Source organism: Engraulis encrasicolus, chromosome 2 (genome assembly GCF_034702125.1).
Source record: "Engraulis encrasicolus isolate BLACKSEA-1 chromosome 2, IST_EnEncr_1.0, whole genome shotgun sequence".
Taxonomy (NCBI): domain Eukaryota; kingdom Metazoa; phylum Chordata; class Actinopteri; order Clupeiformes; family Engraulidae; genus Engraulis; species Engraulis encrasicolus.
In genome coordinates, this window is record NC_085858.1 from 51,677,361 (window position 1) to 51,694,062 (window position 16,702).

Sequence of the window (16,702 nt, forward strand, 5' to 3'; positions counted from 1 at the left end):
GTGTGTGTGAGAGAGAGAGAACGACAGAGAGACAGACACTGTGTGTGTGTGTGTGTGTGTGTGTGTGTGTGTGTGTGTGTGTGTGTGTGTGTGTGTGCGTGTGTGTGTGCGTGTGTGTGTGCGTGTGTGTGTGTGTGTGTGTGTGTGTGTGAGTGAGAGAGAGAGAGAGACACTTTGTGTGCGTGCGTGCGTGCGTGCAGTTGTGCGTGCATGCGTGCGTGCGTGCGTGCGCGCAGTTGTACGTGCGTGAGGTAGTGCGTTCGTGCATGCATGTGTGTGTAGTGTTGCTAAGACTGGCAGAGCAACACAAGGCAGGCGGGTGTTTTGGCTTGATCCCTTCCCTTCCCTTCCCCTCCCCAGGCTCCCTTCCTCTGGGATGGTGGCATTAACTAAACCACTCCGCTCTGCTCTGCTCCCGCAGGCATCTTCCCAACGCCCTCCTCCCTGCGCTGTGCTCCCAAGCTCCCCACAAGGAAATGTGCTTAGCCCGCTCCCCGAAAGCCACAGGAACACAGTTTAAAAAGTCGTTCTCTGCACGCCACAGACGTGAACTCAGAACCTTATGAAAGTCTGGAGTCGCGTAAAAATAATCCTCACCATAGCAGGAGGGCTTTTTAGTGTGAATGTGCTCGGTGTTATCACAGTGTGAAAAGATGTATTATTGCTCATGGCAGTGGTAGATTAGCAGTAATATGGCTTATTATAGGGACTAAGTGGTGATTATTATGGAGCAGGGGGTCGGCATGATAATGGTATGTTTAGATGGAAAGTCTGGAAAGTCTGTGTTTTGGATGAAGATAACTTGCTGTGCGATTAATGTGTAGGAACCCATGAAATTTAATTCGAAATCTTGTGAAGATATTTTACACACAAACAAATTTCATGTAAAAAATTGTGATAAAAATGTGCATATGGCAACTCATTCAAGAAGTCTGAAATGGTTCTAAAATCAAACTTCAGTTTAAGTCTAAAATATAGAGAGAATAAAAGAGTCATTACACAACGCATGGTTTCATCACTCTTAACACAGGTGTACTTATTTTGAAAAAAAAAAAGTTTCACTTTTCCTTAACTTAATTCAAAAATCAACTCACCATCCACCCAGGATGCAAAATGTATCCAAATCTCAGCATTAAAAAAAAACCATCACCATATGGCAGGCTTCCCAGCTCGCTGCCAGCAGGGTTGCCTGTACGCTGCCCGGTCAGAAAAGCACCAGGAGATTGTTAGTAGGGCCGCGGTGTCCAGTGTGTCTGCGTGAAGGCCCAGGCGGGGGTCCTCGCAGTCGGGAGTGCCCGTAATTGGGTTATCATCCACATCTTGGGGAGCTTTCCCATGTGGACACTCGCTGTGAGCGAGCACAAGAGAACAGTGAGAGGCCGCCGCCTGCAGCACCAGGGCCCCAGAGCTCAGTGTGGCGGTAGTGACGACATAAGGCACCCCACAACAAGTCAAATCACTTTTTACATCATGTTTAGGACCCCCAGTCTTGGTTCCATGCATCGGTTCTGTAATTGGGTTTTGGAAAGCCCTCAGATGCCAGAGCTTATTCAAAGGGAAATCACCTTGGCACAATATGGTGCTCGATTACAACCGCCCCCATTGGGCTCCTTCCTTTTTGATAGCACCTGTTATGGTATTCACCATCTCCACCATCTTCAGACATCTTGAAATCACTTTAGTTCTGGTAATGCAAAATGGCTGCAGCAGATGTTTCAACTTTGCTTGGCACATCAATTTTCTTAATGTGCCGAATACCTCTCAGATCAAATGCTATATATATTTATGTAGGCTATATGCTATCATGACTACAGGACAACATGGTCTTCAAGGTGATACTGTTTAAAGTGGACACATTTTTTAATGCCTTCATTGGAGATAGGTCAGTGATGATAGCGACAAGAAGGTAGTGGGAGAGAGATGAGGAAGCATCTGGAAATGACCTTGGACCAGACTCAACCCCGGGTCCCCCCCTTAATGGTACGTGATCTTAGCCCACAGAGCCAGCACTAAAGAAAATCATTTTGATATTATTCATGGGTTTTTGTCTGAAGAAATGCTTGAACTGTAGAGATCCATTCTGTAGAGAAACGGCTTATTTTGAAGCAAAGACACAATTCACTCCAGAATGTTTTTTGGTGCATTGCCTACTGTCTTGCTGGACACAAAGACACAATGGCAGTGATGTGATTTTTTTATTGAGCAGCTCTGAATGTCATACCACACAACATCCAGGAATAAAGACTCCACACACAGTATATCCATCTTTGAAAAACTTTAATATTGTAACAAAAATGTAGAAATACACACTAACATGTAAAAGTTGACATTTTCAAAGAATTTGCTTTTTAATGGTCAATGATAATTTTGCACCAAATGTATTAGAAAACAATGTCGCCTTGCTTGTTTTACAATTCAAACACTATTTGCTTGTTTTTCACACATACCAGTTGTAACAAGAAACAGGGGGAGCTGCTGTCCTCAATTATTCTTGACAGCAGTGCCTGCTTAAGACGGAGACCACAGCGATTCTTTGCAGCACTTGAGGGCAAGCCTCAACCAAAAACTATGCGAGGTCTGGGATCTATATGCCGTGTGCACCAGGGTAATAACAGAAGCTCTTGACAAATGATCTGTCAGTGAATGGCTTGAGTTTCCATTAATTGTACGTACAAAGGATGGCCACTCAATCATCTTTGGTGGTTAATGTCAATTAGCACTGTGTGGGTGTTGATTGAGATCTACAAAGCCTTCTGCACAGTGTACGATTTAAGGCGCAAATATCCCTAGCTGGCCATTCCTGGTCAACGGCCCGCAATTTTGCCTAAAAAAACCCCACAACATTTTTGGATTCTTGTTGAAAATTCTGATTCTTGTTGAAGATTCCTATTTGAAGATGACACGGAGTCTGCGGTCCCCAAGAAGGAGTCTATAAAAACAGAAAAGGGATGCGAAGAAAAAAATAACTTATTAATCACTCAATTCCATTAAATTGACCACATCAGATATGTAACATACACTTATTTCTACGCATGTCTGTATGCAATCTACATTCATTGTTGTGTCTAAGACATGTTCACTGTATATCAGTGTTTCTCAACCTTTTTTGAATAAACACCCCCTGGACCTCATCATAAGCCTCCCAACGCCCCCTGGACCTCATCATAAGCCTCCCAACGCCCCCTGGACCTCATCATAAGCCTCCCAACGCCCCCTGGACCTCATCATAAGCCTGCCAATGCCCCCCTGGCCTCATCATAAGCCTCCCAACGCCCCCTGGACCTCATCATAAGCCTCCCAACGCCCCCTGGACCTCATCATAAGCCTCCCAATGCTACATTGACCTCATCATAAGCCTCCCAACGCCCCCTGGACCTCATCATAAGCCTCCCAACGCCCCCTGGACCTCATCATAAGCCTCCCAACGCCCCCTGGACCTCATCATAAGCCTCCCAACGCCCCCTGGACCTCATCATAAGCCTCCCAACGCCCCCTGGACCTCATCATAAGCCTCCCAAGGCCCCCTGGTCTTCATCATAAGCCTCCCAACGCCCCCTGGACCTCATCATAAGCCTCCCAACGCCCCCTGGACCTCATCATAAGCCTCCCAACGCCCCCTGGACCTCATCATAAGCCTCCCAACGCCCCCTGGACCTCATCATAAGCCTCCCAATGCTACATTGACCTCATCATAAGCCTCCCAATGCTACATTGACCTCATCATAAGCCTCCCAATGCTACATTGACCTCATCATAAGCCTGCCAATGCTACATTGACCTCATCATAAGCCTCCCAACTCTACATTGACCTCATCATAAGCCTCCCAATGCTACATTGACCTCATCATAAGCCTCCCAATGCTACATTGACCTCATCATAAGCCTCCCAATGCTACATTGACCTCATCATAAGCCTGCCAATGCCCCCTTTAGTATTAAAAAAAGCAAAATACACCACTGACCACAAATGGCAACTAAGCATCCTCTCAGCTGTATCCTCCAACGCCCCCCTGGGGGGCTGTAGAGACCCCGTTGAGAAACGCTACTGTATGGTATATGAAATGTTTCTGCTTACCTGACCAGCAGGGTGGCCAGCAGGCCTCCAGAGAGTGGCCCAAGCCAGTAGACCCAGTGGTACTTCCAGTAGCCCATCATGACCGCGGGGCCCAACGCCCTGGCCGGGTTCAGGCACGTTCCAGATATGTCAGCTCTGATGGAGTGACACACACAAGCACATTCGGTAAGAAAATTTTGCATAATGCAAGCATAAACTCGTCATACAAATGTTTAAAGCTTGAAAGTTCCAACTGATGAAAATACATATTCTAGTTTTAGGATTTATGGATAAAGCAGTTGCAGTGTCAGTTTATTAATGTATGTTGTAAAGAAGCAATGGCATCTGTCCAATTGATGTGCATTTTTTAAGTCCAAGAGGCCACACGTGCAGAGGGGGGAAACATATGCAAGAGATTGGACTTAACATACTAAACCCAAAGAGGAACCTATATAGAACGAAGTTAATCAGTAATTCAGTTAATAAGTAAAACAATAATAATGACAAGCATAGCTCCACACACCACACGTAGCCTCTTATCGCGTCCTGATTTCTAATCAGTCTGATAAAAGCCCGATCTATAGACGTGGTTTCTTGCAGATTGTATGTATCTACAATGTAAACTGTGGTCAAGAAGTGTGGCTGCTCAGTTATGTTTTGAATGGAAGGGTTTAGCACAGGGGGGGATGTGGGGGTCTTGGGGATGATTTTACGAATGCAGTGGCAGTCTTGGCCTTTTGCAGACACTATTCATGTTGTCACATTTTGTGCAAGTAATCTAAAACAAATTGCTGATGATACCGGTCAGATGATCTGGTTCAGAGCAAGGTTTCAGTCAAATACATATCAGGGTTTTAACTTCCTAGAATCCAGGGCAGGCATCTGTAATAAAAGGTCCCCAAAATGCATCCTGGTGCTTGCCAGCCTTTAAGACGCTCATTGTCTTATAACCAAACCCAGTTGACCGAAACCATCTTGGATAACATGTCCTGGATGAATGAGAACCTTAGAAAAATATCTTGTTTTCTGAATGAGAACCCTTACAGGCTTGTGGACCAACTCACCCTGCCAAGATGTTGACGATGACGGTGCATCCGATGAGGAAGGGTGCCATGGGGCTCTTGCTCTTGGCGTTGACGGCTGCCATCAGCACCACGGTGGTCACCACGCACGTCATGGCCACCTCTCCAAAGATGGCCGGCATCAGCTGCTCCTCCGACTGCACCACGGTGAAGGCGGCTCCGTACGCGCTGGTGTAGTTCTCTGCTTTTGTCATCACCTGAGTAGAAGAAGACAATACTGTATTATGCTTCTGTATTGGCTTCTATTGACTACATTGACTTGTTGGGGTTGTAACACTAGGCCTATATAACAATGCCACCCAATTTAGCAGTCATTAAAGGGACAGTTTGGTCAATTTCAACATGCAGTTGTAATGCTCACACTACCCTGGACTTGTCAGTGCCTGAGATTTTTTTTTCTTCTTCTTCAGCCGTTTCCGAGATCCTGGTCATTGTAATGGGGGCAGCTCTTTGTTTACATTTCAAAAAAACCTTTTTATTTATTCCCAAAAACATCCAAAAGGTTATAAAACATCAGCAGACAACTAGCAAATAGCAGTACCTTTTGGGAAAATATTTGGAGTTGGCCTATGTTTCATTTTTTAAAAATGTAAACAAACGCTGCCCCCATTAGAATTGCTCATAACTCGGAAAGGGCTGAGCCGAAAAATGTAGCATCACCAGGTACTGACAAGTCAAGAGTAGCGTGAGCAATACAACTGCATGTTGAAATTGACCAAACTGTCCCTTTAAGCAGGAGTCTTACTCTTGTAAATTGATATATAGGCTATATTATTTTATGGTATTTTATGATATATTACGGTATTTTTCTATGGTATGTTATGACAAATTGATCCATTCATAATGGTTTCAAAAGAGTAAAGCAGATGATGGGATCACAATAGTTGCAATTTAGTTGCTTATCTACTGCTTGGGTAAAAGGAACATAATAACCTGATCATTAAAACACATATAATTAATTGTAAAGTATTTCAACATGATGATCTAATAGGTATTTTTTATACACACACCTTTGACATGGCAGCACCCAGCACTCCTCCAATGAGCTGGGACGCAATGTAGGGCAGCACCATGTTCATCTGGATGCCCCCACAGAGGTAAATAGCCATGGTGAACGGCGGGTTGAAGTGGGCACCGCTGAGCACAGCAGAGATAAAAACGTGTTATCTTAATAGGCATCATCAACCCCTACCATATACATTCACACATCAGCGCTGTAATGATCTCATTCTCAAACACTCTTAGTTCATAAAAATCGAGGGATGTGTTTGACGATTGCGTTCAGTAGTAAAACGTTAGAAAGCATTCGTTTGGTTTGCTTGAAATTGTGCCAATTGATGTTGTGGTGTGTAGCCTGCACAGAATAGACTTGGGAAAAAGTTACCGTACTCCTACCAAATTCTAATACAAAGGCATCACACCATAATACAAAGACATGTCGCCAAAAAACGTTTCCTCACCTGACCTCTGCCATGCACGCCACCAGGACCGCCACAGCCAGGCCGTGTGCCAGAGCAGGCTGCAGCCTACCGGTCCCCTCCACATTCTCAATGACCGAGACACAGCCCACGAACACGAAGAACGCAGTGCCCACAAGCTCGGCTACACATGGTTGGATTACCCGCTCGTAGGTGTTCAATGGATGGCTGGCATTTCGCTTCTTGGCGCCGCTCTCCATGTCTCGCAGCTGGACCTTCTCCTCTGCCATGTCCTGACCTGGGAGCTCCGTTGAGCTCACGGCGCCACTCTGAGGTAAATAGTCCCGAGGGCTCTGTAAAAACAGGCGAAGATACTGTCGCTGTCGCAGTCAAGGAGTGTGCGCTATATCCTCATCCGCAGGTTTGGCAATCAGGTGAACTTTGACAGGTTAGAGGAGGAACGCAGACAAATTACTTTAGTGTCCTTTAGACTGGGGCATAGGTTTGGTTTTAAAGCCTGTAGGGGGGCATAACAGGCATGTTGTTAATGGGAGATGTTAAAAACCGAGATTAGACGGCAGGTGTCATTGTTTTTACTTCAAACCATCAACCAGCATCCCATACTGCTGTGCCCTTGGTTACCTTGAGTTAATGTCGATCTTTGTAGGCCTTCATATTGAACAAGTGCTTCACCATGTTTTTTTGACCCAGAGATGATCAGTCAGCGTAATTGTATGTTTATGTGCATGTGTCTGCGTCTCCGTGAAGATCTCTAAATTAGAACTTTAAGCTTTTCATTTTCTGCCCTGAATCAAACTAAATAAGTCACGAAATAACTTGACCTAGGCCCTTTGGAGTTTTTTCAGCATGCTTTCAAATAACATAGTCATAGTCCATTATGTTGGCCTATGTGTGAGATGTGAGAGTGTATGTGCGTAGGCACGTCTTTATGATTTCAGAAAGTGACGAAAGACAGAAGCTATCTGATCTGTATGAATTTCTGTCCAGTAGGACTAACTGTTATCCCCCCATATTCTGATTAATTTTTAAATGTTGTATGAAAATTGTATGCAATTTGTAAATTGCAAATTGAAAGTCCATACCATAGGCCTAAGTTGTAGATTTGTATTTGCCCGTTATTACAGTGTTTTCAGCTATTGTTGGTGATCATACTTCTACAAAATGTCATCTTAACTCAGAATGGATGTAGACATCAGACTTTTGAATAGATCTACGGACATTTATTTGGTAATTTTCTCTCTGTCTGTCTGTGTGTGTGTGTGTGTGTGTGTGTGTGTGTGTGTGTGTGTGTGTGTGTGTGTGTGTGTGTGTGTGTGTGTGTAAAATATATTCATTTTTCAACACTAAACTCCCATAACATGTTTATTTAATGGTTTTAATTGCGGCATGAAATAAATACATAGATTTATAATACATAATCACGTATTACAATTAGAACATTTAAATACATACATATGTTATATATTAAATATTAAATACATTTCATAATTAATTATAAATATGTTAAATTGTGTTTTAAGTAGCAGTATATTTCTAGCAGTGTGATTATAACATATCTATTACAACAATATTACAGACATAGAAAATAGAAGAGCTTAAACAGATTAAAAAAGAATGGCAGTGAAAATGTGACAGGTGCTGATATGCACTCCCAACATGATGTAGACTAGTTTTCCAGTGTTTTAATTATAATACTGTGGTATGTCTAGTTTAGTAGCCTAATGTAGCAAAAATGGTGTTTGAGAATTCAATGCCTGGCTTCCTTAGTAGCTGGGCCAAAGGTTCACAAAAGTGCAGTAATGATACAGTACACAAATTGTCATATTCAATACAATATATTAAAAATGTCCAGTATGTACATTCATTAGACAGAGGCTGTAGATCTTCAGGGGTCACTTCAGCAACACTCGGACCTTCTCATCACCCAGCAGCAACCTGGAGAACAGAGTGGTCATGAGCAGATTGAACTTGATTAGAGAGGTCAGCTTTCATGCTGACGTGGAACTGTGTTAAAATCTGTCCTAGCCAGTGGTTTATTGCAGAGTAGGATGGTCCTTCTATACAATATTTTGTATCTTCGTAATACACACCGTGCCACCAGTGGAACTCCTTATTATTGAATGGAAACACTTCATTATGTAAATGTCTAATGTAAATGTAATTTAATAAAACACTTTATTGTGTAAAAATGTAATGCAAATGTAATTTAAAACACGTTATTATGTAAATGTGGACTGTAAAATGTAATGTAAAATACTTTATTATGTACATATGTAATGTAAATGTAATGCAATGTAATTACCATACTGCACTACTATGAGACCACACAGAGTCTTTAGTAGCCTAAGACATGACGATATGCATTATGTGGACATTGCCATTCTGGTCACAACCAACTAACTACTGCAGTAACAGGAGCCATGTTTCATGAGGTTAAACCAACCACAGCAATATCATAGACATAAATGTTACAGCCAACGATATACAAATCAACCACAGACAGTCCATTCTGGTGGCCCATTTTTGACACTGACATGTCACTTAACACTTAACATGTTCCCAGGGGACAATTTGGGCCACTGTAATAAAGATAACCCTTGAGTCACCCAGACATGTTTGTGTCCATCTGAACAACTACAATTTTATCGCATACTTGTGCCATAATGTCCCGCTGAATTGCAGTCAGTAAAACGAGTTGCCACAAGTGCGGTTTAACGTTTCAGTTAAACAATGGTCATGGGACTGTCCCTCAGACAGTTCAGATACAGTATGTACCTCAAGGACTGTCCCTCAGATACGGTATGTGGTTAAAAATTAGTTGTGAGGCCTTTGTCGTGGCTGAAACAGCTAAGGCACCATAACGATATGCCGGGGACGATGGTTTGATTTCAGCCTGAGGTAATTTTGACAACCCTACCCTGTCTCTCTCACAAACTGTTTCCTGTCCACCTCTTCTGCTGTCCTGACATAATAACGCCAGAAGGCCCAAAAAAAAGTTGTGATGGGTGTCGCTCAAACATTCGTTTTCATCTTTGGCCATACTGTACAGAGGAGCCAAACTCTCTGAAATACATGGAAACTCTGGTCCTCCACATTTGCATAGTGCAGTTGCAGCACATGAAGGGTAGCAGAGCAAATTCAGAAACACCTTTCACTTAGACTAGTTTTTATTAACTGGACAATCCTTGCATGGCAAGATGTTTTAACCCTGATCCTTGCAAGATCGCAACAACCGGCACCAGACTGGGCCTGCCAATCACAACGGAAGTCTCCCCCCCTCTGTTTGCATCTTTGGGATGGGCTTTGGTGTTATGGTAGACTCAGCTGAACTAACCATGACCACGGCTAACGAAAAAGTGGCTGTATGATTTGTCTTGTTAGCACAGAGTTGGCCAAGGTAGTGCTGAGGCAATTTGAACCATAACAACAAAAGTTGGGTCCCACCTACATCCCATCTGAACTGCTAATATTTTCACGTTTTGGTCTTGCATACCAGGCCACCTTTCACTCAGTCACAAGCTGGTGCACCACTGAAATGATTTGTGCTCAAGGCTGACATACCTGATGAGGCTTCCCGTGATGATGGCTCCGATCATGGGGGCGACCCAGTAGATCCAGTGGTAGCTCCAGTAGTCCGCTGCCACCGCAGGCCCGAAGGCCCTGGCCGGGTTCATGCAGGCCCCCGAGATGGCTCCTCTGAAACATACATGGAGGAGTTTATGAGACCGTAAGCACTGATACTGTACGATGGCAGATCTTCTACCAGTTATGTACAGTCACTTAGTATGCACAGAACTATGAAGAATTCTTTCTGATTAACCCCTAAGCGCAGCACTATGGCTCTCTGTAATGTCACAGCAATGTTGTTATGATGTAGTTAAGCATTTTCAGCAAGTGAATAGGGTCGCCGGCGACCCCTGCTGTAGTAAGAGGCTACGCACTCGATTACCATTACCAATTACCATTAACATTTTTAATAAATAATGTTAATGTGAAAATCTACAAATCTAACCATACATTTGAAAATCCATGAATGCATCCATAAACATGAAAATCCATATCCTTTCCTGGGGGTCACTGTGTGTTCAGTAAGTAATTTTATCTTCCTGACATGAATTTATGAGTAAGTTTTGTGTAGGCTTATCAGTAATAAATGAACATGGAAATATTTAGACACAATCAGTGTACAAAGATATTTTTTGTGGATAGCAGTGTGGAGCGAGTTGTTTGTCTATTGCTGGATCTCAAATGCTGCACTTGGGCACTTCACAGTGTTCATGTTTCAGTGTGTATGGTGTATTAGTTACACACTGAAACATAGTGCCCGGCCGCAGTGCACAAGTGCGCCATTTGAGATCCATCCAGGATATGTCCCTCACCCAGCCAGGATGTCTGCGGAGACGGTGAGGCCGATGCAGAGTGGTGCCAGCAGGCTGCGGGTCCTGCCGTTGACGGCCCCCATGCACACCACCAGGGTGAGGAAGAGGGTCATCACCACCTCTGCCACGATGGCCGGCCCCACCTGCCCCTCCGACTGCACCACGGCAAACGCCCCGCCGGACGCGTTGTGGTAGCTCTCCACCGGCGAAATCACCTGAGTAAGTGAAAGTGGTGTGGTTAGATAGGGATTTGATACCCAGAGAAACCGACAGGTGGGGGACAAAGGGGTCACTTGTAATGAGCCGATGGAAAGGGGTGGGTGGTGGGGTGGGGGTGGGGGGGGGGGGGTTGGTGCAAAATTGCATCCTCATTACATGATATGTATTGAGTTGGGGGTGGGGGGTGACTTTGTGCAGGGCCTTTGCCAAAGCTGCCAGTGGCCCTGTTTATACCTCAAGTGTTTACATTGGAGATTGTGAAGGCTGGTTTGTTAGCTTAATGGTGCACCCAGTTGCATGGATAAAAATATTTCCTCTTTCCACTGGGGCTACCTGCTGAAATGCAAAGGCGAGTTTCATGTGGCTTGAGTTTGGGTTTAAATGAAAAAGGAAACATTAAATACTTTGAAAGGCTAATGAACTCCAGTCTGTCTGCACTTTTCTTTTCTGAAATCAGTAATGCCTCAACCACCTAATCCGTTTACAGCTTAATAGTCAAGTCAGTAGAGTTTTGGGTACAGACATAGACAAAAACAGTTAAAACCTGTGTGATAAGCGCAGATAACAATAGCTTGCGATGTGCATTTTAACCCATATCAGATAAGCCAAGAATGTGGAAATAGTCATATTGTCCTTGGTCAGTCAGCGATTGAGCGATTGTTCGAGTCGTGTGTGCGTGTTGCTGCTGTGAGCGGGGTGGAGGTGGGGTGGGGTGGGCGGGTATCTCTCACCTTGGCCAGACTGGCGCCAATCATGCCACCACACATCTGGGACAGGATGTAGGGCACCAGCAGGACCACCTTTAAGCCACCAATTATGCACACGGACACAGACACGGCTGGGTTGAAATGGCCTCCGCTGCGGGTATATATGAACGAGAAGTGATATTTAAGGTTATAGACAGGTACTACTAGTGTTACTATTGCTAGTTTGTAATCCTTCCCCATCACAAGCACTACCAGAAATACCACAGAAAAATATCAATAGTTATATGTCTGAAGGTCTCGAATGAGTGATCCCAAATCCCACAAGTTCTGGAGCCTTTGAATTATCTCACAGGGTTGACCAACCCTAAGTTGAAGGTGAAGATTGTGCACATCCCAAGAAGCACTTAAAATCCTTTTTGTTTTTGTTTTCCTTTATGAAATAATAAAAGAAAACAAAAAGGATTTTAAGTGTGCGGACCTCTCACTTCGAAACTATTGACCAACCCTAAGCAATGTCCCTGCTCAGCCAACATTTGTTTGGGACTTGATGTAATCTTGAACATCCCGTAAATGTCATAGGAATGCTAGAGTAGAGAGATGCTGTGTGAATCACTTTTCTTACGAATGAGTCAGTTCAGTTATCAGCATTTTGGTCCTGACTGCAGTGTCCCTGCTCTTAACACCACACTGCGTATTTGTGCAATTTGTAGCCCACACCTCTCAGGGTACAACTAGTGAGCACCCCAGCGAGGGCTGTGTAGAGACAAAGTTGTCAAAAACAGATGGTAAGATTTTCAGTTGTCTAATTCCAACATCCCTTACAGATCCTGGAATGTTTTTTAGGGATATTTTTTGATTTTTTGAGATAGGATAGTGGAGGAGAGACAGGAAGCGAGTGTGTAGTGAGAGACGGGGAAGGGTCGGCAAAGGACCCGGGCCGGAATTGAATCTGTGTCGCCGGCGTAGTAGTCTAGTGCCCAGCTGTTAAAGCCACGGCTGTGCCCAGATCATGGAATGTGAAGGTGACTGTATGTGACTGTAAATTCCATTGCACGTCTGAAGTAAACACAGATAGTAAATCATAACAATGATAAGGAATTTAACGTAACAATAATAAGGAATTTAATGGAGGCCACTACCAGTATGTTGAAACCAATGTCTAGGTAGAGGAAAGTGTTGACTGATGTGCTCCCTACTACCTAATATCATTGCTGAGGCCCCCCATGGAGACCTCTATCCAGATGTGCTCTCCATAGATGTGTATAGAAGACTTCTATACACATATATGGTTCTCTCCCCATCCACTGTCCAACACACCTGCTAGCCTGCTAAACTCCATCAAGGTTATTAAAGTACAGCACCTGTCTCTTTCAGCACTCCCAACTCTCTCCACTATATAGACCACCTAGAGTTGAATTGACTTGCACATACAGCACACTCAATGGTTTATATACTGTATGGTAGCGCTCCCTACTCCAGATTAACTGTATCACTTTTAAAATGCAAAATAATCCAAACTCAAAAGACCATTCAAATACCATTAAAAGTCAAAACGTAAAAAGTGAAAAATCAAAACATTCGACCCCAAAAACATTCGACCCCAAATCCTACCCCTTAATCCTCTGATACTGTTTTCCCCATGCACTGTACCTGATCTCCCCCAGGACGGCGATGACGATGCCCAGTGCCAGGCCGTGTGCCAGGGCCGGCTGCAGCCTGCCCGTGCCCTCCACGTTCTCCACCACCGACAGGCAGCCGGTGAAGATGAAGAGCGTGGAGCCCAGCAGCTCGGCCAGGCAGGGCTGGATGTAGCGCAGGAACAGGGCAGCGCCGCGGCTACTGCCAACTACTGCCTTCTCCTTCCTGCTTTCTCCCTGCGATTCGCTTTCTGCCTGGGCCATAGTGATGGTGAGGTCACACAACTCCGTCTTGGATTGGGACTTTGACTCGGGCATCCTGAGAGAGGCTGGCAGCTGGGCTGGCGGTGCTGGGATCTGGCTGGAGGCGAGGTGAGCTAAGTGTGGAGTCGGGTGGATGACTCTTTAAGTGTGAGCTCCAGCCCCTTTCCACCGCCAACCGCATGCACACGCACACATACTTAACATGCACATGCTCGCATGCACATGCAAGCACACACACACATACACACAGTGTGTGCAAGTGTATACTGATAAGCGGAAAAAGAGGGAGGGGAGAGGAAAGGACATGCGAGAGAGAGAGAGAGAGAGAGAGAGAGAGAGAGAGAGAGAGAGAGAGAGAGAGAGAGAGAGAGAGAGAGAGAGAATGGAGGGAGGGAGGGAGGTGAAGGACTCTGATTAGGAGAAATGGAAGAGGGATGAGTGTATTGCGGTCTCCAATGTTGCAAACCATCCAGCCACTTCACAGGGGTTTTCTCATAACTACAGAAAATTCCTAGAAAGGGAAAAAGGGAGTACATCACACAATGTGTCTGTCTGAAAACAGCTTATTTTACAAGGGATTACTGATAAGTCTGCGAACACACTTTAGAAAAACTGAACTCAAACAATGGTCAAAAAAGACTGAAGATGCCTGAAGAAGATCTATGATCAAAACGTTGCTCCAAATAAATGAAGTCTTTTGCAAGCAGTGTGTAGATCCTTTCCCGCTCCTACAAAAAAGACTGGAGGAAAAAAAATCCTTGGTCCAGGCACTTCCCTTCAGTTGATTAATGTGGTAAAAATGTGGTTAATGTGTTTTTTTACCACATTAATCAACTGAAGTTCCTGGACCAAGGATTGTTTTTCCTCCAGTCTTTTTTGAACATTGAACCCCTACCAAGAGCACCAGTTGAGGGATACTAGTAGCGCTCTACCAACTCTTCTGCTGAACTCAAACAATGTTGTAGAAAAACACCAGCAGCAACACAACTTGTTTTCACATTGTTTTTGCAAAAAAAGCACCATTAGCTGGTTAAATCATTGAATTATTTAAAAGAATAACGTGTATTACAGCATGTGTTAAAAACCGTCTGTGGTTTCTGCCAAGCTGCATTCCCGTTTTAAATCAAAGAGCAGTGGCCAGAGGTTATTGTAGTGTCTGAGGACCTTGTTTGAAAAGTTATCTGTGCTTTAATAATGGACAATGTAAACATTAAAATTAGCAACTAGAGCACTATCACAACAATTTGTAACATAGATAGAATTGATACAAAATGTCTTGATGTCACTGGTTCTATGGCTGGAAAGTGTGTAAAAGTACCAGCACTTATGTACAATAATCCTTCCAGTGCCAGTTAAATACAGTTACATTTTTGATTCTTTCTGAATAATATACTGTAGCATTGACCTTATTTCCTAATATAAACAACAGTGCAAATCCTATGATTTACATTGGATAACAATGGTTAAAATGACCAACATTAACTGGTAAGGAGTGATAAAAACATATTGTTATCATGTAGGGCACCTCTGGCAAAAGGAAAGAAAAGCAAAGGGAAATAATCCCGTAATCACACATGGCCAGAATTACTGGCAACACAGTAGTATGCAGAAGACGATAGGAATATTTGCCTTCCTCCCCTCTCAAGCATTACACCTACGTCAGTAACTTACAGCGTTTTCAAACTTGGTCCCTTTCAGCCGCCTAAGCGAACTCAAAGTAGTGACTCAGCATTTTTGCCGCATATGTGAAGGCTCCAAAGCGTACTCAGACCCCTCGGAAGCAAACCGTACTGAGACCTTGGTTGACGTGGTTTCAATTCGGTTCGCTTATGAGATTTGACAAGTTACACTTGTGACTAGCTGTAATCACTTAAGGAATCGGACTGAGAGTGATAAAAAAGAAGAGTGACACACCATAAAAGCCTAACATGACCAGAAAGATCAGTGAGTTCTTTATTTAATACACTCACAATATGAATAAGATCAGAACTGAGTCCTTTTGTTGTCGGTTCGCTTTTTGGTCCACTTAAAGAGGATTGAGTTTGGTTCACTTAAAGGAGACCAGGTGTGAAAACCCTATTAAACACGAGTAAATGTTTGAACTTAAAAAAAAAGAAAAACACTGTCAGTGTCGGCAGTGTTTTAAATTTTAAGTTCAAACATGAACTAGCTTTTATATTAAAGCGGTTTTATTTTAGAAGAGTGCCTTGGCATCCTGTTTTTTTTTCAATACTTTTTTGGGCCTTTTTATGTCTTTATTATGACAGAGACAGTGAAGACTGACAGGAAATTAGCGGGGAGAGAGAGACGGGGAAGGGTCGGCAAAGGACCCGGGCCGGAATCGAACCCGGGTCAGCTGCGCAGCAGACGAGGGCCCTACCGTTAGCGCCACGGTATGGCCCCTGTTTGTTTACTATATCTTCTACGTCTCAGCCAAAGAGCACCTTCAAAGCACCACCTGTTTTACTACGTGAATGCCACTGCCCTCCAGCCCTTATTCTCCTGTCAGTGACTTGGGTTTGGTTTTATCTGGTGTGTTTGCAATTGTTGCCCTGAATGTCCCACTGTAGGCTATTTGTTGCTTTAAAAATGTAACCTACAACCTGTAATCGAAAGGACATCCATCTTACAGAGAAGCCGTACATTCATGTCTGTGCCACGTGTGTTCTGCTTGTGAGTTGTAGCAAATAATCAAAAGCAACAACATTTCCAGAATAATCTCCAGCTTTTCATCGATTTGTTTGAGAGTCACCTGCAGATTCACTCTGCCAGCATCCATACACAGAGGATTAAGCAATGATAATTCAATGCTTGGAGAGTAGATCCAACATTAGCAGTGTTACATTTCAACTGTCTATGTGTTGAAATAAGACAACATTTACTGTGTATGCTATAAGACAGGTAGGCTATGTTTGGCAACT

General features: G+C 43.8%; 2 protein-coding genes across 2 annotated transcripts; both read right to left on the bottom strand.

Moving 5' to 3' along the window:
* Positions 1-2,331: 2,331 nt before the first annotated feature.
* aqp8b (aquaporin 8b) lies at positions 2,332-6,950 on the bottom strand. The gene is made up of 5 exons (XM_063216665.1): positions 6,597-6,950; positions 6,147-6,273; positions 5,119-5,333; positions 4,076-4,210; positions 2,332-2,929 (listed from the first exon to the last, which is right to left on the bottom strand). The coding sequence occupies exons 1-5, from the start codon at positions 6,842-6,844 to the stop codon at positions 2,887-2,889; spliced, it is 768 nt and encodes a 255-aa protein (XP_063072735.1). The 5' UTR covers positions 6,845-6,950; the 3' UTR covers positions 2,332-2,886.
* Positions 6,951-8,091: 1,141 nt separating this feature from the next.
* LOC134463476 (aquaporin-8-like) lies at positions 8,092-14,044 on the bottom strand. Its single transcript, XM_063216676.1, has 5 exons — positions 13,531-14,044; positions 11,905-12,031; positions 10,955-11,169; positions 10,137-10,271; positions 8,092-8,510 (listed from the first exon to the last, which is right to left on the bottom strand). Exons 1-5 carry the CDS (start codon positions 13,833-13,835, stop codon positions 8,468-8,470), a joined length of 825 nt encoding a protein of 274 aa, XP_063072746.1. The 5' UTR covers positions 13,836-14,044; the 3' UTR covers positions 8,092-8,467.
* Positions 14,045-16,702: the final 2,658 nt, after the last annotated feature.

Bases quoted from the DNA above. Each gene is read 5' to 3' on its own strand.
- aqp8b (XM_063216665.1), bottom strand. From the start codon at position 6,844: ATGGCAGAGGAGAAGGTCCAGCTGCGAGACATGGAGAGCGGCGCCAAG. The intron at 6,274-6,596 runs GTGAGGAAACGT...TGCTGTGCTCAG, and splicing joins GCGTGCATGGCAGAGGTCAG to CGGTGCCCACTTCAACCCGC. The intron at 2,930-4,075 runs GTAAGCAGAAAC...CTGTTTTTATAG, and splicing joins CTGGCCACCCTGCTGGTCAG to ACTCCTTCTTGGGGACCGCA.
- LOC134463476 (XM_063216676.1), bottom strand. From the start codon at position 13,835: ATGCCCGAGTCAAAGTCCCAATCCAAGACGGAGTTGTGTGACCTCACC. The intron at 11,170-11,904 runs GTGAGAGATACC...TCACTTACTCAG, and splicing joins TTGGCGCCAGTCTGGCCAAG to GTGATTTCGCCGGTGGAGAG. The intron at 10,272-10,954 runs GTGAGGGACATA...TGTATGTTTCAG, and splicing joins TCCGCAGACATCCTGGCTGG to AGGAGCCATCTCGGGGGCCT.